The following is a 22,225-nucleotide window of genomic DNA, read 5'->3' as shown; positions in this document are numbered from 1 at the left end:
TGGGGGCAACTATCAATCAATCAATCAATTGTATTTATTGAGCGCTTACTGTGTGCAAGAGCACTGTACTAAGCGCTATCACAACAGCGGGTTCTCCCTAGAACCCCCCTAAGGACGCCGGTCCTTCTCTAGACGGCAAGCTCCCCTCTGGACACGTCCCTAATTCCGCTGTACTGTCCTTTTTGGGCGATCGGTCTGGGGGCAACTATCAATCAATCAATCAATCAATTGCATTTATTGAGTGCTTACTGTGTGCAGAGCACTGTACTAAGCGCTATCACAACGGCGGGTTCTCCCTAGAACCCCCCTAAGGACGCTGGTCCTTCTCTAGACGGCAAGCTCCCCTCTAGACACGTCCCTAATTCTGCTGTACTGTCCTTTTTGGGCGATCAGTCTTGGGGGGGACTATCAATCAATCAATCAATCAATTGTATTTACTGAGCGCTTACTGTGTTCAGAGCACTGTACTAAGCGCTATCACAACGGCGGGTTCTCCCCACAACCCCATTAAGGAGGCCGGTCCTTCTCTAGACCGCAAGCTCCCCTCTAGACATGTCCCTAATTCCGCTATACTGTCCTTTTTGGGCGATCGGTCTGGGGGGGCGACTATCAATCAATCAATCAATTGTATTTATTGAGCGCTTACTGTGTGCTTAGCACTGTACTAAGCACTATCACAAGGCGGGTTCTCCCCAGAACCCCCCTAAGGACGCCGACCCTTCTCTAGACCGCAAGCTTCCCTCTAGACACGTCTCTAATTCCGCTATACTGTCCTTTTTGGGCAATCGGTCTGGGGGGGACTATCAGTCAATCAATCAATCAATTGCATTTCCTGAGCGCTTACTGTGTGCAGAGCACTGTACTAAGCGCTCTCACAATGGCGGGTTCTCCCCAGAACCCCACTAAAGACGCCGGTCCTTCTCTAGACCGCAAGCTCCCCTCTAGACACGTCCTTAATTCTGCTGTACTGTCCTTTTTGGGTGATCGGTCTGGGGGGGACTATCAATCACTCAATCAATCAATTGTATTTATTGAGCGCTTACTGTGTGCAGAGCACTGTACTAAGCGCTATCACAGCAGCGGGTTCTCCCCCGAACCCCCATAAGGACGCCAGTCCTTCTCTAGACTGCAAGCTCCCCTCTAGACACGTCCCTACTTCCGCTCTCCTGTCCTTTTTGGGCGATCGGTCTGGGGGGGCAACTATCAATCAATCAATCAATTGCATTTATTGAGCGCTTACTGTGTGCTAGAGCACTGTACTAAGCGCTATCACAACAGCGGGTTCTCCCCAGAACCCCCCTAAGGACGCCGGTCCTTCTCTAGACCGCAAGCTCCCCTCTAGACACGTCCCTTATTCCACTGTACTGTCCTTTTTCGGCGATCGGTCTGGGGGGGGGACTATCAATCAATCAATCAAATGTATTTATTGAGCGCTTACTGTGTGCAGAGCAGTGTACTAAGCGCTATCACAACGGCGGGTTCTCCCCAGCACCCCCCTAAGGATGCCGGTCCTTCTCTAGACGGCAAGCTTCCCTCTAGACACGTCCCTAATTCCGCTGTACTGTCCTTTTTGGGCGATCGGTCTGGGGGCGACTATCAATCGATTGCATTTACTGAGCGCTTACTGTGTGCAGAGCACTGTACTAAGCGCTCTCACAACGGCGGGTTCTCCCTAGAACCCCCTTAAGGACGCCGGTCCTTCTCTAGACGGCAAGCTCCCCTCTGGACACGTCCCTAATTCCGCTGTACTGTCCTTTTTGGGCGATCGGTCTGCGGGGGAGGGACTATCAATCAATCAATCAATCAAATGTGTTTATTGAGCACTTACTATGTGCAGAGCACTGTACTAAGCGCTCTCACAACGGCGGGTTCTCCCTAGAACCCCCTTAAGGACGCCGGTCCTTCTCTAGACGGCAAGCTCCCCTCTAGACACGTCCCTAATTCCGCTGTACTGTCCTTTTTGGGCGATCGGTCTGGGGGCAACTATCAATCAATCAATCAATTGGATTTACTGAGCGCTTACTGTGTGCTACAGCACTGTACTAAGCGCTATCACAACGGCGGGTTCTCCCTAGAACCCCCCTAAGGACGCCGGTCCTTCTCTAGACGGCAAGCTCCCCTCTAGACACGTCCCTAATTCCGCTGTACTGTCCATTTTGGGTGATCGGTCTGGGGGCGACTATCACAACCCCGACCCAGTGGCTTCTACCCTGCCCAACCGGACAACCCGCACGCGCCCGCCGGCCCACCGTTACCTGGTCGAGCCCCCCGAACTCCCTCCTGATGAGCTGGAACGCCTGCTGCGTCTTCATCATGACGTCCAGGGCCCCCGACAGGGTCTTCAGCTTCCCGGCGTTGCTGTTCTGACCTGAAATTTCCCCAACTTGTACTTCCCAAGCGCTTAGTACAGTGCTCTGCACAGAGCAAGCGCTCAATAAATATGACTGGTTGACTGACATTGATTGACAGAGCCCCCGATCCGCCCCAGCCCATTCCGGGGGCTCAATAATAATAATCATCATCCTAATGGCATTTATTAAGTGCTTACTATGTGCAAAACACCGTTCTAAGCGCTGGGGAGGTCACAGTAATAATAATAATAACAATAATGGTACTTGTTAAGCGCTTACTATGTGCAAAGCACTGCTCTAAGTGCTAGGGAGGCCACAATAATAATAATAATAACAATAATGGTACTTGTTAAGCGCTTATTGTGTGCAAAGCACTGTTCTAAGCACTGGGGAGGTCACAATAATAATAATAATGGTATTTGTTAAGTGCTTACTATGTGCAAAGCACTGTTCTAAGCGCTGTGGAGGTCACAATAATAATAATAATTATGATAATGGTATTTGTTAAGTGCTTACTATGTGCCAAGCACTGTTCTAAGTGCTGGGGGAGATACAATAATAATAATGATGGCATTTGTTAATTATAATGATATTGTTGGTATTTGTTAAGCGCTTACTATGTGCCATGCACTGTTCTAAGCACTGGGGGAGATACAATAATAATAATGATGGCATGTGTTAATAATAATGATATTTTTGGTATTCGTTAAGCGCTTACTATGTGCCAAGCACTATTCTAAGCACTGGGGGAGATACAATAATAATAATGATGGCATTTGTTAACAACAACAATAATAATAATATTGTTGGTATTTGTTAAGCGCTTACTATGTGCCAAGCACTGTTCTAAGCACTGGGGGAGATAGAATAATAATAGTGACGGAATTTGTGAATAATAATAACATTGTTGGTATTTGTTAAGCGCTTACTATGTGCCAAGCACTGTTCTAAGCACTGGGGGGTGATACAATAATAATAATGATGGCATTTGTTAATAATAATCATATTGTTGGTATTTGTTAAGCGCTTACTATGTGCCAAGCACTGTTCTAAGCACCAGGGGAGATACAATAATAATAATAATGATGATGGCATTTGTTAATAATAATGATATTGTTGGTATTTGTTAAGCGCTTACTATGTGCCAAGCACTATTGATGGCATTTGTTAATAATAATAATAATAATAATGTTGGTATTTGTTAAGCACTTAAACTGCGATCAGGTTGTCCCACGGGGGGCTCGCAGATTTTAATCCCCATTTTTCAGATGAGGTCACTGAGGCCCAGAGAAGTGAAGTGACTTGCCCAAAGTCACCCAGCTGACAGTTGGCAGAGCCAGGATTTGAACCCATGACCTCTGACTCCAAAGCCCGGGCCCTTTCCATTGACTATGAGCCCACTGTTGGGTAGGGACCGTCTCTATATGTTGCTAACTTGGACTTCCCAAACGCTTAGTCCAGTGCTCTGCACACAGTAAGCGCTCAATAAATACGATTGATTGATAAGCGCTTAGTCCAGTGCACTGCACATAGTAAGCGCTCACTAAATTCGATTGATTGATTGATTGATAAGAGCTTAGTCCAGTGCACTGTATACATCAAGCGCTCAATAAATACGATGGATTGATTGGCTGATAAGTGCTTAGTCCAGTGCTCTGCACACAGTAAGCGCTCAATAAATACGATGGATTGATTGGCTGATAAGCGCTTAGTTCAGTGCTCTGCACACAGTAAGCACTCAATAAATACGATTGATTGATAAGTGCTTAGTCCAATGCTCTGCACACAGTAAGCGCTCAATAAATACGATTGATTGATTGATAAGCGCTTAGTCCAGTGCTCTGCACACAGTAAGCACTCAATAAATACAATGGATTGATTGATAAGCGCTTAGTCCAGTGCTCTGCACACAGTAATCGCTCAATAAATACAATTGATTGATTGATTGATTGATAAGCGCTTAGTCCAGTGCTCTGCACACAGTAAGTGCTCAATAAATAAGATGGACTGATTGATTGATAAGCGCTTAGTCCAGTGCTCTGCACACAGTAAGCGCTCAATAAATATGATTAATTGATTGATTTTGTTACTCTATTCATTTTTCTTGTTCATATCTATTCTATTTATTTTATTTTGTTAGTGTGTTTGGTTTTGTTCTCTGTCTCCCCCTTCTAGACCGTGAGCCCGCTGTCGGGTAGGGACCGTCTCTAGATGTTGCCAACTTGTAGTTCCCAAGCGCTTAGTCCAGTGCTCTGCACACAGTAAGCGCTCAATAAATACGATTGATTGATTTTATTACTCTATTTATTTATTCATTTTTCTTGTCCATATCTATTCTATTTATTTTATTTTGTTAGTATGTTTGGTTTTGTTCTCTGTCTCCCCCTTCTAGACTGTGAGCTCACTGTTGGGGAGGGATTGTCTCTATGTGTTTCCAACTTGTACTTCCCAAGCGCTTAGTCCAGTGCTCTGCACACAGTAGGCGCTCAATAAATACGACTGATTGATTTTATTACTCTATTTATTTATTTTCCTTGTACATATCTATTCTATTTATATTATTTTGTTAGTATGTTTGGTTTTGTTCTCCGTCTCCCCCTTTTAGACTGTGAGCCCACTGCTGGGGAGGGACCGTCTCTACATGTTGCCAACTTGGACTTCCCAAGCGCTTAGTCCAGTGCTCTGCACACAGTAAGCGCTCAATAAATACGATTGATTGATTGATTTTATTACTCTATTTATTTATTTATTTTACTTGTATGTATCTATTCTATTTGTCTTATTTTGTTAGTATGTTTGGTTTTGTTGTCTGTCTCCCCCTTCTAGACCGTGAGCCCACTGTTGGGTAGGGACCGTCTCTATATGTTGCCAACTTGTACTTCCCAAGCGCTTAGTACAGTGCTCTGCACACAATCAGCGCTCAATACGATTGATTGATTGATTTAATTACTCTATTTATTATACTTGCACCTATCGATTCTATTTATTTTATTTTGTTAGTATGTTTGGTTTTGTTCTCTGTCTCCCCCTTTTAGACTGTGAGCCCACCGTTGGGTAGGGACCATCTCTACATGTTGCCAAATTGGACTTCCCAAGCGCTTAGTCCAGTGCTCTGCACACAGTAAGCGCTCAATAAATACGATTGATTGATTGATTGATTGTGAGCCCACTGTTGGGTAGGGACCGTCTCTAGATGTTGCCAACTTGGACTTCCCAAGCGCTTAGTCCAGTGCTCTGCACACAGTAAGCGCTCAATAAATACGGTTGATTGATTGATTGATTGATTGATTGACTGATTGATCATCATTATTATTACTACTTACTGGCCATGTGGAACTCGGCGAAGGCCACCCTCTCCAGCTGGACGCGCAGCAGCTCGCAGGGCGCGTCCCGCAGCAGCTGGAACAGTTTGGCCGCTTTTCCGTAGTGTAGCTCCGCCAGGACCCGGTGCTGCTTCCTCAGGGGCTCGTCCCCCACCTGCGCCACAACCGCATGGAAAACCGGGATGGAGACGGTGAGCCCGGTGTGGGAAAGGAAAGAGCCCGGGCTTTGGAGTCAGAGGTCACGGGTTCAAATCCCGCCTCCACCAGCTGTAGGATTTGGGGTGAGTCACTTCTCTGGGCCTCAGTTCCCTCATCTGGAAAATGGGGATGAAGACTGGGAGCCCCCCGTGGGACAACCTGATCGCCCTGTATCCTCCCCAGCGCTTAGAACGGTGCTTTGCACATAGTAAGCGCTTAATAAATCATCCGGTCGTTCGTTCCGATTCATTCATTCATCATCATCAATCGTATTTATTGAGCGCTTACTGTGTGCAGAGCACTGTACTAAGCGCTTGGGAAGTACAAATTGGCAACATATAGAGACAGTCCCTACCCAACAGTGGGCTCACAGTCTAAAGGACATTCAATCATCTTCTCTCTCTACCCCAGCTCTTCAATCAATCAATCAATCAATCAATCGTATTTATTGAGCGCTTACTATGTGCAGAGCACTGTACTAAGCGCTTGGGAAGTACAAATTGGCATCACATAGAGACAGTCCCTACCCGATAGTGGGCTCACAGTCTAAAAGGGGGAGACAGAGAACAGAACCAAACATACCAACAAAATAAAATAAGTAGGATAGAAATGTACAAGTAAAATAAATAAATAAATAAATAAACAGAGTAATAAATATGTACAACCATATATACATATATACAGGTGCTGTGGGGAGGGGAAGGCGGTAAGGCGGGGGGATGGAGAGGGGGACGAGGGGGAGAGGAAAGAAGGGGCTCAATCTGGGAAGGCCTCCTGGAGGAGGTGAGCTCTCAGGAGGGCCTTGAAGGGAGGAAGAGAGCTAGCTTGGCGGATGGGCAGAGGGAGGGCATTCCAGGCCCGGGGGATGACGTGGGCCGGGGGTCGATGGCGGGACAGGCGAGAGCGAGGTACAGTGAGGAGATTAGTGGTGGAGGAGCGGAGGGTGCGGGCTGGGCAGTAGAAGGAGAGAAGGGAGGTGAGGTAGGAGGGGGCGAGGTGATGGAGAGCCTTGAAGCCCAGGGTGAGGAGTTTCTGCCTGATGCGCAGATTGATCGGTAGCCATTGGAGGTTTTTGAGGAGGGGAGTGATATGTCCAGAGCGTTTCTGGACAAAGATAATCCGGGCAGCAGCATGAAGTATGGATTGAAGTGGAGAGAGACACGAGGATGGGAGATCAGAGAGAAGGCTAGTGCAGTAGTCCAGACGGGATAGGATGAGAGCTTGAATTAGCAGGGTAGCGGTTTGGATGGAGAGGAAAGGGCGGATCTTGGCAATGTTGCGGAGCTGAGACCGGCAGGTTTTGGTGACGGCTTGGATGTGAGGGGTGAATGAGAGAGCGGAGTCGAGGATGACACCAAGGTTGCGGGCTTGTGAGACGGGAAGGATGGTAGTGCCGTCAACAGAGATGGGAAAGTCAGGGAGAGGACAAGGTTTGGGAGGGAAGACAAGGAGCTCAGTCTTCGACATGTTGAGCTTTAGGTGGCGGGCGGACATCCAGATGGAGATGTCCTGAAGGCAGGAGGAGATGCGAGCCTGGAGGGAGGGGGAGAGAGCAGGGGCAGAGATGGAGATCTGGGTGTCATCAGCGTAGAGGTGATAGTTGAAGCCGTGGGAGCGAATGAGGTCACCAAGGGAGTGAGTGTAGATTGAGAACAGAAGGGGACCAAGCACTGAACCTTGGGGAACTCCCACAGTAAGAGGATGGGAGGGGGAGGAGGAGCCTGCAAAAGAGACTGAGAAAGAACGACCGGAGAGATAAGAGGAGAACCAGGAGAGGACGGAGTCTGTGAAGCCAAGGTCAGATAACGTGTTGAGGAGAAGGGGGTGGTCCACAGTGGAACACTCCCTGGCACATTCATTCATTCAATCGTATTTATTGAGCGCTTACTGGGTGCAGAGCACTGTACTAAGCGCTTGGGAAGTACAAATTGGCAACATAAAGAGACGGTCCCTACCCAACAGTGGGCTCGCAGTCTAAAGGACATTCAATCATCTTCTATCTACCCCGGCTCTTCGAACACTCCTTGGCACATTCATTCAGTCGTATTTATTGAGCGCTTACTGTGTGCAGAGCACTGTACTAAGCGCTTGGGAAGCACAAATTGGCGACATATAGAGACGGCCCCTACCCACCAGCGGGTTCACGGTCTAGAAGGGGGAGACGGACAACAAACCAAAACATATTAACGAAATCATCAATCGTATTTATTGAGCGCTTGCTGTGTGCAGAGCACTGTACTAAGCGCTTGGGAAGTCCAAGTTGGCAACATACAGAGACAGTCCCTACCCGACAGTGGGCTCACAGTCTAAAACAAAATAAAATGCATAGAATAGTAAATACGTACAGCCATGCCCTCTGAGCATAAATCGAGCAAAATCCAACAGCCCCTCGGAAGGAATTTTTAATCATTTCAAATCAGGTACTTAAAGACGCCAAGGAAAAAAGCCAAAGGAGGGACAGGACATTAAGCTCCTGTGAACTCACTAAGTGCCCAACAAATGTCCCGTCTTCCTTTTTTTTTTGTCTTTTTTACTCTCTCAGGCACTTAGTACAGTGCTCTGCACGCAGCGCACCGCAGCGTGGCTCCGTGGAAAGAGCCTGGGCTTGGGAATCAGGGGTCCTGGATTCTAATCCCGGCTCCGCCACTTGTCAGTTCAGACAGTTGGGTAGGGACTGTCTTCTATATGTTGCCAACTTCTACTTCCCAAGCGCTTAGTACAGTGCTCTACACACAGTAAGTGCTCAGTAAATACGATTGAATGAATAAATGAATTAAGTACTGCCTGAAAAATGGGGATTCAAAATGTGGGACGGGGACCACGGCCAACCCAATCATCTTCTATCTACCCCGGCTCTTAGAACACTGCTTGGCACATAGTAAGTGCCCAACAAACGTCCCGTCCTCCTTTTTTTGTCTTTTTGACTCTCCTAAGCACTTAGTACAGTGCTCTGCACGCAGGGCACCGCAGCGTGGCTCCATGGAAAGAGCCCGGGCTTGGGAATCAGGGGTCGTGGGTTCTAATCCAGGCTTCGCCACTTGTCAGTTCACACAGTTGGGTAGGGACCGTCTTCTATATGTTGCCAACTTCTACTTCCCAAGCGCTTAGTCCAGTGCTCTGCCCACAGTAAGTGCTCAATAAATACGACTGAATGAATGAATGAATGAAGCACTGCCTGAAAAATGGGGATTCAAAATGTGGGACGGGGACCACGTCCAACCCAATCATCTTCTATCTAACCCGGCTCTTAAAACACTGCCTGGCACATAGTAAGTGCCCAACAAACGTCCCATCCTCCTTTTTTTTGTCTTTTTTACTCTCCTAAGCACTTAGTACAGTGCTCTGCACGCAGGGCACCGCAGCGTGGCTCCGTGGAAAGAGCCCGGGCTTGGGAATCAGAGGTCATGGATTCTAATCCTGGCTCCGCCACTTGTCAGTTCACACAGTTGGGTAGGGACCGTCTTCTATATGTTGCCAACTTCTACTTCCCAAGCGCTTAGTCCAGTGCTCGGCACACAGTAAGCGCTCAATAAATACGATTGATTGAATGAATGAATGAAGCACTGCCTGAAAAATGGGGATTCAAAATGTGGGATGGGGACCACGGCCAACCCTATCACCTTCTATCTACCCCGGCTCTTAGAACACTGCTTGGCACATAGTAAGTGCCCAACAAACGTCCCCTCCTCCTTTTTTTTGTCTTTTTTACTCTCCTAAGCACTTAGTACAGTGCTCTGCACGCAGGGCACCGCAGCGTGGCTCCGTGGAAAGAGCCCGGGCTTGGGAATCAGGGGTCGTGGATTCTAATCCCGGCCCCGCCACTTGTCAGTTCACACAGTTGGGTAGGGACCGTCTTCTATATGTTGCCAACTTCTACTTCCCAAGCGCTTAGTACAGTGCTCGGCACACAGTAAGCGCTCAATAAATATGATTGAATGAATGAATGAAGTAGTGCCTGAAAAATGGGGATTCAAAATGTGGGACGGGGACCACGGCCAACCCAATCATCTTCTATCTACCCCGGCTCTTAGAGCGCTGCCTGGCACATAGTAAGTGCCCAACAAATGTCCCATCTTCCTTTTTTTATCCTTTTTACTCTCCTAAGCACTTAGTACAGTGCTCTGCATGCAGCGCACCGCAGCGTGGCTGACATAGAAGTGACTGGCCCAAGGTCACACAGCAGACATGTGGCGGAGCGGCATTCGAACCCATGACCTCTGACTCCAAAGCCTGGGCTCTTTCCACTGAGCCACGCTGCTTCTCTTCCCTCATCTGGAAAACGGGGATGACGACTTCAAAGCCCCGGAGAAGCGGCGTGCCTCAAGGCTTTGGAGCCAGAGGTCATGGGTTCAAATCCTGGCTCCGCCAACTGTCAGCTGGGTGACTCTGGGCAAGTCACTTCACTTCTCTGGGCCTCAGTTCCCTCATCTGGAAAATGGGGATTAAAACCGTGAGCACCCCCCGTGGGACAACCTGATCGCCTTGTCACCTCCCCAGCACTTAGAACAGTGCTTTGCACATAGTAAGCGCTTAACAAATACCATCATTATTATTTTTATTATTCTCTTAAGCTCCGGAGGGGCTGAGAACTCCGGCCAGGAGGGCACGGGGCAGGTCTGGCCGATTTTTTCTGCCGCCTCCTCCCCGCTGAGCGAAGTGACGTGGGGGGACGCAAGAGAATCCGGCACGCGTCCTTTCGTGCCCCCCCTCCTCCCCTCTCCATCCCCTCATCTTACCTCCTTCCCTTCCCCACAGCACCTGTATATATGTATATATGTTTGTACGTATTTATTACTCTATTTATTTATTTATTTTACTTGTACATATCTATTCTATTTATTTTATTTTGTTAATACGTTTGGTTTGGTTCTCTGTCTCCCCCTTCTAGACTGTGAGCCCACCGTTCGGTAGGGACCGCCTCTATATGTTGCCAACTTGTACTTCCCAAGCACTTAGTCCAGTGCTCTGCACACAGTAAACGCTCAATAAATACAATTGATTGATTGATTGACTATTTCTGCCGCCTCCGCTCCGTTGAGCGAAGCAACATGGGGGGACGCAAGAGAAGCCGGCACGCGTCCTTTTGCGCCCTCCCTCCTCCCCCCCTCCATCCCCCGTCCTTACCTCCTTCCCTTCCCCACAACACCTGTATCTATGTATATGCATTTGTACAGATTTATTACTCTATTTATTTCTTTATTTTACTTGTACATATCTATTCTATTTATTTTATTTTGTTAATACGTTTGGTTTGGTTCTCTGTCTCCCCCTTCTAGACTGTGGGCCCACTGTTCCCTTCCCCACAGCACCTGTATCTATGTATATACGTTTGTACAGATTTATTACTCTATTTATTTATTTTACGTGTACATATCTATTCTATTTATTTTATTTTGTTAATACGATTGGTTTGGTTCTGTCTCCCCCTTCTAGACTGTGGGCCCACTGTTGGGTAGGAGGCCTTCCCAGACTGAGCCCCTTCCTTCCTCTCCCCCTTGTCCCCCTCTCCCTTCCCCCATCTTACCTCCTTCCCTTCCCCACAGCACCTGTATATATGTATATATGTTTGTACAGATTTATTACTCTATTTATTTTACTTGTACATATCTCTTCTATTTATTTTACTTTGTTAGTATGTTTGGTTTTGTTCTCTGTCTCCCCCTTTTAGACTGTGAGCCCACTGTTGGGTAGGCACTGTCTCTATATGTTGCCAATTTGTACTACCCAAGCGCTTAGTACAGTGCTCTGCACATATAAATATGATTGATGATGATGACTGCCTCTATATGTTTCCAACTTGTACTTCCCAAGCGCTTAGTACAGTGCTCTGCACACTGTAAGCGCTCAATAAATACGATTGATTGATTATTTGTGCCGCCTCTGCCCCGTTGAGCGAAGCGACGTGGGGGGACGCGAGAGAAGCCGGCACGCATCCTTTCGCTCTCCCCCTCCTCCCCTCTCCATCCCCTCATCTTATCTCCTTCCCTTCGCCACAGCACCTGTATAGATGTATATATGTTTGTACGGATTTATTACTCTATTTATTTCTTTATTTCATTTGTACATATCTACTCTATTGATTTTATTTTGTTAATACGTTTGGTTTGGTTCTCTGTCTCCCCCCTCTAGACTGTGAGCTCACTGTTGGGTAGGGACTGCCTCTATATGTTGCTAACTTGTACTTCCCAAGCGTTTAGTCCAGTGCTCTGCACACAGTAAGTGCTCAATAAATACGATTGATTGATTGATTGACTATTTCTGCCGCCTCCGCCCCGCTGAGCGAAGCGACGTGGGGGGACGCGAGAGAAGCCGGCACACGTCCTTTCGCAGCCCCCCTCCTCCCCTCTCCATCCCCTCATCTTACCTCCTTCCCTTCCCCACAGCACCTGTACAGATGTATATATGTTTGTACACATTTATTACTCTATTTATTCCTTTATTTCACTTGTACATATCTATTCTATTTCTTTTATTTTGTTAATACGTTCGGTTTGGTTCTCTGTCTCCCCTTTCTAGACTGTGAGCCCACTGTTGGGTAGGGACTGCCTCTATATGTTGCCAACCTGTACTTCCCAAGCGCTTAGTCCAGTGCTCTGCACACAGTAAGCGCTCAATAAATACGATTGATTGACTGATTGACTATTTCTGCCGCCTCCGCCCCGTTGAGCGAAGCGACGTGGGGGGGACACCCTCTCCATCCCCCCCGCCTTACCTCCTTCCCTTCCCCACAGCACCTGGATATATGTTTGTACATATTTATTACTCTATTTATTTATTTTACTTGGTACGTATCTATTCTATCTATTTTATTTTGTTAATATGTTTGATTTGGTTGTCTGTCTCCCCCTTCTAGACCGCGAGCCCGCTGCCGGGTAGGGACCGTCTCTGTGTGCTGCCAACTTGGACTTCCCAGGTGCTTAGTGCAGTGCTCCGCACGCAGTAAGCGCTCAATAAATACGATTGATTGATTGATTTTGCAACCAGGAGACGCCCCGGGGGGGCCCCCCGCTACCCGTCCGGGCCGCGTCACCTGGTTCCGCAGGCAACTGTGGTACATGGAGGCCAGCCGGTGGTGAATGGTGGCGGCCCGGTACTGGCAGAGAGGCTGGCGGGCCGAGGCCGTGTCCACGTCGCAGTGCTTCAGAGACTTCAGCATGGCCTCGCTCACCTCCTTCTCGATCTACAAAACACCCCGGCCCCGAGCACCATCAGCCCCGCACCCTACCAAGCCCTACTGACAGCTCACCTCCTCCAGGAGGCCTTCCCAGACTGAGCCCCTTCCTTCCTCTCCCCCTCGTCCCCCTCTCCATCCCCCCCGTCTTACCTCCTTCCCTTCCCCACAGCACCTGTATATATGTTTGTACATATTTATTACTCTATTTTACTTGTACATATCTCTTCCATTTATTTTATTTTGTCAGTACGTTTGGTTTTGTTCTCTGTCTCCCCCTTTTAGACTGTGAGCCCGCTGTTGGGTAGGGACCGTCTCTCGATGTTGCCAACTTGGACTTCCCAAGCGCTTAGTCCGGTGCTCTGCACACAGTAAGCACTCAATAAATACGACTGATTGATTGATTGATTGATTGCCTCGGTTGCCGGCGCCAAACGTGCTGGCCGCCAAGGCGAGAGGGGAAGAAACGAGCCTCTCGCGGAACGGAAGAGGAAGGAAGCCGCTTATTCCCAATTTCTCGGCGCGCGCCGTTTGCCCGACAGACTACGCGCTGACCGCTCAGTGGGAGGGAGCGGGGCGACGGATCCGTGGCACGTTTCCGGCTATAGGTTGCCAATTTGTACTTCCCAAGCGCTTAGTACAGTGCTCTGCACATAGTAAGTGCTCAATAAAGACGATTGATGATGATGATTAACGGCCGGGCGGATGGACCGGACCCCGAGGACCCGCGTCCCCCCACCGCCCGCCAATTCAGGGCGTCGAGGAACCGCAGAGCCCGCTGTTGGGTAGGGACCGTCTCTAGATGCTGCCAACTTGGACTTCCCCAGCGCTTAGCCCAGTGCTCCGCACACGGTAAGCGCTCAATAAATACGACTGAATGAACGCAGGACCTACCTGCTCCTGGGCCTTCCGCGAGAGCGGGGCGTAATCCTGCTGCAGCGTGGCCATGGTGAAGTACGTGGTAGACAGCTCCCAGTTGACCGAGTCCCAGACGGCCGGGTGAACCTCCCTCACACCCAACGCCCTCAGCGCCTTCAGGTAATAATCGATAGCCTGGGGAGCATTCATTCATTCATTCGTTAAATCGTACCTATTGAGCGCTTACCGTGTGCAGAGCACTGTCCTAAGCGCTTGGGAAGTCCAAGTGGGCAACATCTAGAGACGGTCCCTACCCCACGGCGGGCTCCCGTCCGGTCCCGGTCTAGAAGGGGGAGCGGAAGAACGGGGCTCGAACGGCGGCCCACCCGCCAAACCGGGCCCGGGGATCCCCCCTTGGGAGAAACGGGGCTCCGCGCGGGAGGACTGGAAAGCTCTCCCGATCCGGAAGCGGCGGGCGGCTCTAAAACTCCAGGCCGGGCCTCGGGGATCGTGCCGGGGCTCCGGCGGTCGGGACCCCCGGTGCGGGCTTTTTCTTTGAGGTGTTGCCGACTTGTACTTCCCCAGCGCTTAGTACAGTGCAGTAAGCGCTCAATAAATACGACTGAATGAATGAATGAATGATCTACCTCTACTTCTATTTATTCTGATGACTTGACACCGGTCCACATGTTTTGTTTTGTCATCCGTCTCCCCCTTCTAGACTGTGAGCCCGCTGTTGGGTAGGGACCGTCTCTGTATGTTGCCAATTTGTACTTCCCAAGCGCTTAGTTCGGTGCTCTGCACACAGTAAGCACTCAATAAATACGACTGAATGAATGAATGGATTATCTAGCTTTACTTCTATTTATTCTGATGACTTGACCCCCGTCCACATGTTTTGTTTTGTCGCCCGTCTCCCCCCTTCTCGACTGTGAGCCCGCTGTTGGGTAGGGACCGTCTATGTTGCCGACTTGGACATCCCAAGCGCTTAGTACAGTAAGCGCTCAATAAATACGATCGAATGAATGAATGGATTATCTAGCTTTACTTCTATTTATTCTGATGACTTGACCCCCGTCCACATGTTTTGTTTTGTCGTCCGTCTCCCCCTTCTCGACTGTGAGCCCGCTGTTGGGTAGGGACCGTCTATGTTGCCGACTTGGACATCCCAAGCGCTTAGTACAGTAAGCGCTCAATAAATACGATCGAATGAATGAATGGATTATCTAGCTTTACTTCTATTAATTCTGATGACTTGACACCCGTCCACATGTTTTGTTTTGTCGTCCGTCTCCCCCTTCTCCACTGTGAGCCCGTTGTTGGGTAGGGACCATCTATGTTGCCAACTTGGACTTCCCAAGCGCTTAGTCCAGTGCTCTGCACACAGTAAGCGCTCAATAAATACGATTGAATGAATGAATGGATTATCTAGCTTTACTTCTATTTATTCTGATGACTTGACCCCCGTCCACATGTTTTGTTTTGTCGTCCGTCTCCCCCTTCTCGACTGTGAGCCCGCTGCTGGGTAGGGACCGTCTCTCTATGTTGCCAACTTGGACTTCCCAAGCGCTTAGTCCGGTGCTCTGCACACAGTAAGCGCTCAATAAATACGACTGAATGAATGAATGAATGATCTAGCTTTACTTCTATTTATTCTTATGACTTGACCCCCGTCCACATGTTTTGTTTTGTCGTCTGTCTCCCCCTTCTAGACTGTGAGCCCGCTGTTGGGTAGGGACCGTCTCTATATATTGCCAACTTGGACATCCCAAGCGCTTAGTACAGTGCTCTGCACACAGTAAGCGCTCAATAAATACGATTGAATGATTGAATGAATTATCTAGCTTTACTTCTATTTATTCTGATGACTTGACACCCGTCCACATGTTTTGTTTTGTTGTCTGTCTCCCCCTCCTCGACTGTGAGCCCACTGTTGGGTAGGGACCGTCTCTCTATGCTGCCAACTTGGACATCCCAAGCGCTTAGTCCAGTGCTCTGCACACAGTAAGCGCTCAATAAATACGATTGAATGAATGAATGAATGAATGAATAAATACGATTGAATGAATGAGGCAGCAGCATGGCTCAGCGGAAAGAGCCCGGGCTTGGGAGCCAGCGGTCGTGGGTTCTAATCCCAGCTCCGCCACTTGTCAGCTGTGTGACTTTGGGCAAGTCACTTGGCTTCTCCGTGCCTCAGTTCCCTCATCCATAAAGTAGGGACTGAAACTGTGAGCCCCCCATGGGACAACTTGATTCCCTTGTATCCTCCCCAGCGCTTAGAACGGTGCTTGGCACATAATAAGCGTTTAACAAACGCCATCATTATGGAAGACTGTGAGCGCGCGGTTGGGTAGGGACCGCCTCTATATGTTACCAACTTGTACTTCCCAAGCGCTTAGCACAGTAAACACCCAATAAATACGACTGAATGAATGAAGCAGCGGCGCGGCTCAGTGGAGTCCGGGGTCATGGGTTCAAATCCCAGCTCCGCCACTCGTCAGCTGGGTGACTGGGCAAGTCGCTGCACTTCTCGGGGCCTCAGTTCCCTCATCTGCGAAACGGGGATGACGACCGGGAGCCCCACGTGGGACCACCTGAGCACCCTGTATCCTCCCCAGCGCTTAGAACAGTGCTTTGGACGTAGTAAGCGCTTCATAAATGCCATGATTATTATTATTATAATCTCCTTGATGGCAGGGAACCTACCTACCAACTCTGCTTTACTGTTCTCGCCCCCGCAGTGAGGGCTCGGTCACTAGCCTCGCCTGACGGCTGGGAGAGGGGCGGCGGGCCCCGGCGGGCCGGGCGCTCACCTTATGGTAGTAGAGGGCCTCCTCGGGGGAGAACTCGCGCTGGCCGCCCGCGACGGCGGCGGCGCCGCAGTGGGCCTGCGCGCAGATGCGCATGAGGCGGCCCGTGTTGCACAGCAGCAGGGCGGCGTTGGTGGCGTCCTCGATGGCCTCGAAGTGGCGGATGCCCTGCTCGAAGCAGGAGAAGCTCTTCTTCCACAGCTGCTGCTCGGAGGCCGACACGCTCCTGCTCGCTGGAAGCGCGGGAAGGGGGGGGGCTTGGCTGGCCGGGCCGGCGGGGGCCGGGGTCGCCGGCCCGCCTCCCCCCGAAACGCGCTCCGCCGGGCTACGGCCGTGGCGGGAACCGGGCCGGCCGTGAGCGCGGTTAGCGGCGGGGTCTTCCCCATCACCGAAAGGTTGGCTCAGCCGTGAGGAGCGCACGCTATCCGGGACGGGGGCCCCGGCACCGGGAGGACGGCTTGGTTGATAAAATGAAGTCGGCCCGGTCCCCCGGTTTTGAGAAACTTACGCTTTCTCTGTCTCTCTCGTTCCCCAGACTAAAAGGAAGATGGGGAGCCGCGATATTCAGATACTAAATCCCCGGGACAAGCAAGGCCACGATCCCTATTCTGGGTCGAAGGGGTTTGGCTCATGGAGGAGATGTCAACCTTGCCGCCCGGGGCCCCGGGCACCGGGAAGATGGCTTGGTTGATAAAATGAAGTCGTCCCAATCCCCCAGCTTTGAGAAACTTACACTTTCTCTGTCTCCCTCGCTCCCCAGACAAAGGAAGATGGGGAGCCGCGATATTCAGATACTAAATCCCCGGGACAAGCGAGGCCACGAGCCGTGTTTTGGGGCAAAGGGGTCTGGCTCACGGAGGAGATGCCAACCTTGCCGCCCAGGCCCCGGGAGGACGGCTTGGTTGATAAAATGAAGTCGGCCCGATCCCCCGGCTTTGAGAAACTTACGCTTTCTCTGTCTCTTTCGCTCCACAAAGGAAGGTTGGGGAACCGCGGTATTCCGATACTAAATCCCCGGGACAAGCGAGGCCACGATCCGTATTCTGGGGCGAAGGGGTCTGGTTCACGGAGGAGATGCCAACCTTGCCGCAATATTCAGATACTAAATCCCCGGGACAAGCGAGGCCACGATCCGTGTTTTGGGGCGAAGGGGTCTGGCTCACGGAGGAGATGGCAACCTCGCCGCCCGGGGCCCCGGGCACTGGGAGGACGGCTTGGTTGATAAAATGAAGTCGGCCCGGTCCCCCGGTTTTGAGAAACTTACGCTTTCTCTACCTCTCTCGCTCCCCAGACAAAAAGGAAGATGGGGAGCTGCGATATTCAGATACTAAATCCCCGGGACAAGTGAGGCCACGATCCGTATTCTGGGGCGAAGGGGTCTGGCTCACGGAGGAGATGCCAACCTTGCCGCCCGGGGCCCCGGGCCCCGGGAGGACGGCTTGGTTGATAAAATGAAGTCGGCCCGGTCCCCCGGTTTTGAGAAACTTATGCTTTCTCTGCCTCTCTCACTCCCCAGACAAAGGAAGATGGGGAGCTGCAATATTCAGATACTAAATCCCCGGGACAAGCGAGGCCACGATCCGTGTTTTGGGGCGAAGGGGTCTGGCTCACGGAGGAGATGCCAACCTCGCCGCCCGGGTCCCCGGGCACCGGGAGGACGGCTTGGTTGATAAAATGAAGTCGGCCCGGTCCCCCGGTTTTGAGAAACTTACGCTTTCTCTGTCTCCCTCACTCCCCAGACAAAGGAAGATGGGGAGCTGCTATATTCAGATACTAAATCCCCGGGACAAGCGAGGCCACGATCTGTATTCTGGGGCGAAGGGGTCTGGCTCACGGAGGAGATGCCAACCTCGCTGCCCGGGGCCCCGGGCACCGGGAGGACGGCTTGGTTGATAAAATAAAGTTGGCCCGGTCCCCCGGCTTGAGAAACTTACACTTTCTCTGTCTCTCTCGCTCCCCAAAGGAAGATGGGGAGCCGCGGTATTCCGATACTAAATCCCCGGGACAAGCGAGGCCACGATCCGTATTCTGGGGCAAAGGGGTCTGGCTCACGGAGGAGATGCCAACCTCGCGGCCGCGGCGCCCGGGCCCACTGCCCGCGCCTCCCCGGGCGAGCCAAGGGATACTTGCCCACTCTTTCGGTCTGGAGGGCGGCGGCCTGGTTCATGTAGAAGACGCCGATCTCGTTGCGGATGTTGCCCATTCTCTTCAGCACCTGGCTCCGGTGCTCTGGGTTCCGGCCTTTCAGGTCGCCGAAGAGCAGGATCTCGTTGGCCGCCTCGTAGCACTTGCAGCTGACGGACAGCTGGCACTCCAGGTCCGTGGACAGGTCGGTGGCCCAAGCGAAACCTGAAAGGGCCAACGCCGAGGCGAGTCGCGACGGTCACGGGCCACCACAGACCCAACGGGATGGACGCGCATTTATTCCCATGGTATTGACACCTGTCTCCATGTTTCGTTTTGTCGTCCGTCTCCCCCTTCTAGACCGTGAGCCCGTTGTTGGGTAGGGACCGTCTCTAGATGTTGTCGACTTGGACTTCCCAAGTGCTTGGCACAGTGCTCTGCACACAGTGAGCGCTCAATAAATACGACTGAATGAATAAATGAACGTCGGGAGGCTCCTCCTCCGGAGAGGGTCCGGCTCCCGGAAGGCAGGCGGAGGGAGTCGCGTGTTGCAAGGTGGGAGTCGGTGGGTCCTTGGCGCCTAGTACCAGCGCTTAGTCCAGTGCTCTGCCCACAGTAAGCGCTCAATAAATACGATTGAATGAAAGAACGAATAAGAGCGCGGGCTTGGGAGTCAGAGGTCACGGGTTTGAATCCCGGCTCCGTCACCTGTCAGCCGTGTGACCTTGGGCAAGCCACTTCACTTCTCTGGGCCTCAGTTCCCTCATCTGGAAAATGGGGGTGAAGACTGTGAGCCGCCCGTGGGACAACCTCATCACCTTGTATCCCTGCTGGCACTTAGAACAGTGCTTGGCACAGGGTGAGCGCTTAACAAATACCAGAAGCAGCGTGGCTTAGTGGAAAGAGCACGGGCTTTGGAGTCAGAGGTCAGGGGTTCGAATCCCGGCCACGCCACATGTCTGCTGTGTGACCTTGGCAAGTCACTTAACTTCTCTGAGCCTCAGTGACCTCATCTGTAAAATGGGGAGTAAGACTGTGAGCCCCACGGGGGACAACTTGATCACCTTGTATCCCCCCCCACGGTGCTTAGAGCAGTGCTTGGCACAGAGTGAGCGTTTAACAAATACCAGAAGCAGCGTGGCTCAGTGGAAAGAGCCCGGGCTTTGGAGTCAGAGGTCAGGGGTTCGAATCCCGGCCCCGCCACATGTCTGCTGTGTGACCTTGGGCAAGTCACTTAACTCCTCTGAGCCTCAGTTCCCTCATCTTTAAAACGGGGATTAATCAATCAATCAATCAATCGTATTTATTGAGCGCTTACTGTGTGCAGAGCACTGGACTAAGAGCTTGGGAAGCACGAGTTGGCAACATCTAGAGACGGTCCCTTCCCAACAGTGGGCTCACAGTCTAGAAGGGGGAGACAGACAACAAAACAAAACATATTAACAAAATAAAATAAATAGAAGAGATATGATCATTCATTCATTCATTCAATCGTATTTATTGAGCCCTTACTGTGTGCACAGCACTGTACTAAGCGCTTGGGAAGTCCAAGTCGCCAACATCTAGAGACGGTCCCTACCCGACAGCGGGCTCACAGTCTAGAAGGGGGGTGACAGACAACAAAACAAAACGTATTAACAAAATAAAATAAATAGAAGAGATATGATTATTCATTCATTCAATCGTATTTATTGAGCGCTTACTGTGTGCAGAGCACTGTACTAAGCGCTTGGGAAGTCCAAGTCGCCAACATCTAGAGACGGTCCCTACCTGACAGCAGGCTCACAGTCTAGAAAGGGGGGAGACAGACAACAAAACAAAACATATTAACAAAATAAAATAAACAGAAGAGATATGATTATTCATTCATTCATTCATTCATTCGTATTTATTGAGCCCTTACTGTGTGCACAGCACTGTACTAAGTGCTTGGGAAGTCCAAGTTGGCAACATGTAGAGACGGTCCCTACCCAACAGCGGGCTCACAGTCTAGAAGCGGGGAGACAGACAACAAAACAAAACATATTAACAAAATAAAATAAATTGATTAAGACTGTGAGCCCCCTGTGGGACAACCTGATCATCATCAATCGTATTTATCATCAATCGTATTTATTGAGCGCTTACTGTGTTCAGAGCACTGGACTAAGCGCTGGGGAAGTACAAACTGGCAACATATAGAGACGGTCCCTACCCAACAGTGGGCTCACAGTCTAAAAGACTGTGATCACCTGATCAATCAATCAATCAATCGTATTTATTGAGCGCTTACTGTGTGCAGAGCACCGTACTAAGCGCTTGGGAAGTACAAGCTGGCAACAGATAGAGACAGTCCTTAACCAACAGCGGGCTCACAGTCTAGAAGGGGGAGACAGACAACAAAACCAAACATACTAACAAAATAAAATAGAATAGATAGGTACAAGTAAAATAAATGAATAAATAAATAGAGTAATAAATCTGTACAAACATATATACACATATACAGGTGCTGTGGGGAGGGGAAGGAGGTAAGATGCGGGGGATGGAGAGGGGGACGAGGGGGAGAGGAAGGAAGGGGCTCAGTCCGGGAAGGCAAGGGAATAATAATATACCTGTACATATGTATATATGGTTGTACATATTTATTACTCTATTTATTTATATATTTATTTTACTTGTCCATATCTATCCTATTTACTTTATTTTGTTAGTATGTTTGGTTTTGTTCTCTGTCTCCCCCTTTTAGACTGCGAGCCCGCTGTTGGGTAGGGACTGTCTCTCTATGTTGCCAATTTGTACTTCCCAAGCGCTTAGTACAGTGCTCTGCACACAGTAAGCGCTCAATAAATACAATTGATGACGATGATGAATAATAATAATAATAATGGCGCTTATTAAGTGCTTACTATGTGCAAAGCACTGTTCTAAGCGTTGGGGGATACAAGGTAATCAGGTTGTCCCATGGGGGGGGCTCACAGAGAATCAATCAATCAACCGTATTTATTGAGCGCTTACTGTGTGCAGAGCACTGTTTGTGTCCCCCCCGCCGGCGCTTAGAACAGTGCTCTGCACATAGTAAGCGCTCAATAAATACGATTGATGATGATGATGAATAATAATAATAATGGCGCTTCTTAAGTGCTTACTATGTGCAAAGCACGGTTCTAAGCGTTGGGGGATACAAGGTAATCAGGTTGTCCCATGGGGGGCTCAAAGAGAATCAATCAACTGTATTTATTGAGCGCTTACTGTGTGCAGAGCACTGTTTGTATCCCCCCCGCCGGCGCTTAGAACAGTGCTCTGCACATAGTAAGCGCTCAATAAATACGATTGATGATGATGATGATGAATAATAATAATAATGGCACTTCTTAAGTGCTTACTATGTGCAAAGCACGGTTCTAAGCG

At 50.0% G+C, this 22,225-nt stretch overlaps 1 protein-coding gene across 1 annotated transcript in view; it reads right to left on the bottom strand.

The window, feature by feature from the left end:
* Window positions 1-22,225, bottom strand: part of EDRF1 (erythroid differentiation regulatory factor 1) — a 104,053-nt gene that overhangs the window by 5,860 nt on the left and 75,968 nt on the right. Inside the window, exons 17-22 of the mRNA XM_038743665.1 lie at window positions 18,842-19,060; window positions 16,715-16,944; window positions 13,938-14,096; window positions 12,903-13,052; window positions 5,675-5,828; window positions 2,256-2,368 (exon numbers count right to left, since the gene is read on the bottom strand). Coding sequence (XP_038599593.1) covers window positions 2,256-2,368; window positions 5,675-5,828; window positions 12,903-13,052; window positions 13,938-14,096; window positions 16,715-16,944; window positions 18,842-19,060 — 1,025 coding nt within the window. The remainder of the gene's footprint in view (window positions 1-2,255; window positions 2,369-5,674; window positions 5,829-12,902; window positions 13,053-13,937; window positions 14,097-16,714; window positions 16,945-18,841; window positions 19,061-22,225) is intronic.

Source organism: Tachyglossus aculeatus, chromosome 3, assembly GCF_015852505.1.
Source record: "Tachyglossus aculeatus isolate mTacAcu1 chromosome 3, mTacAcu1.pri, whole genome shotgun sequence".
In the NCBI taxonomy this organism is placed as follows: Eukaryota; Metazoa; Chordata; class Mammalia; order Monotremata; family Tachyglossidae; genus Tachyglossus; species Tachyglossus aculeatus.
The sequence above is the reverse complement of the archived record's forward strand: the minus strand, read 5'-3'. Positions and strand labels throughout refer to the sequence as shown.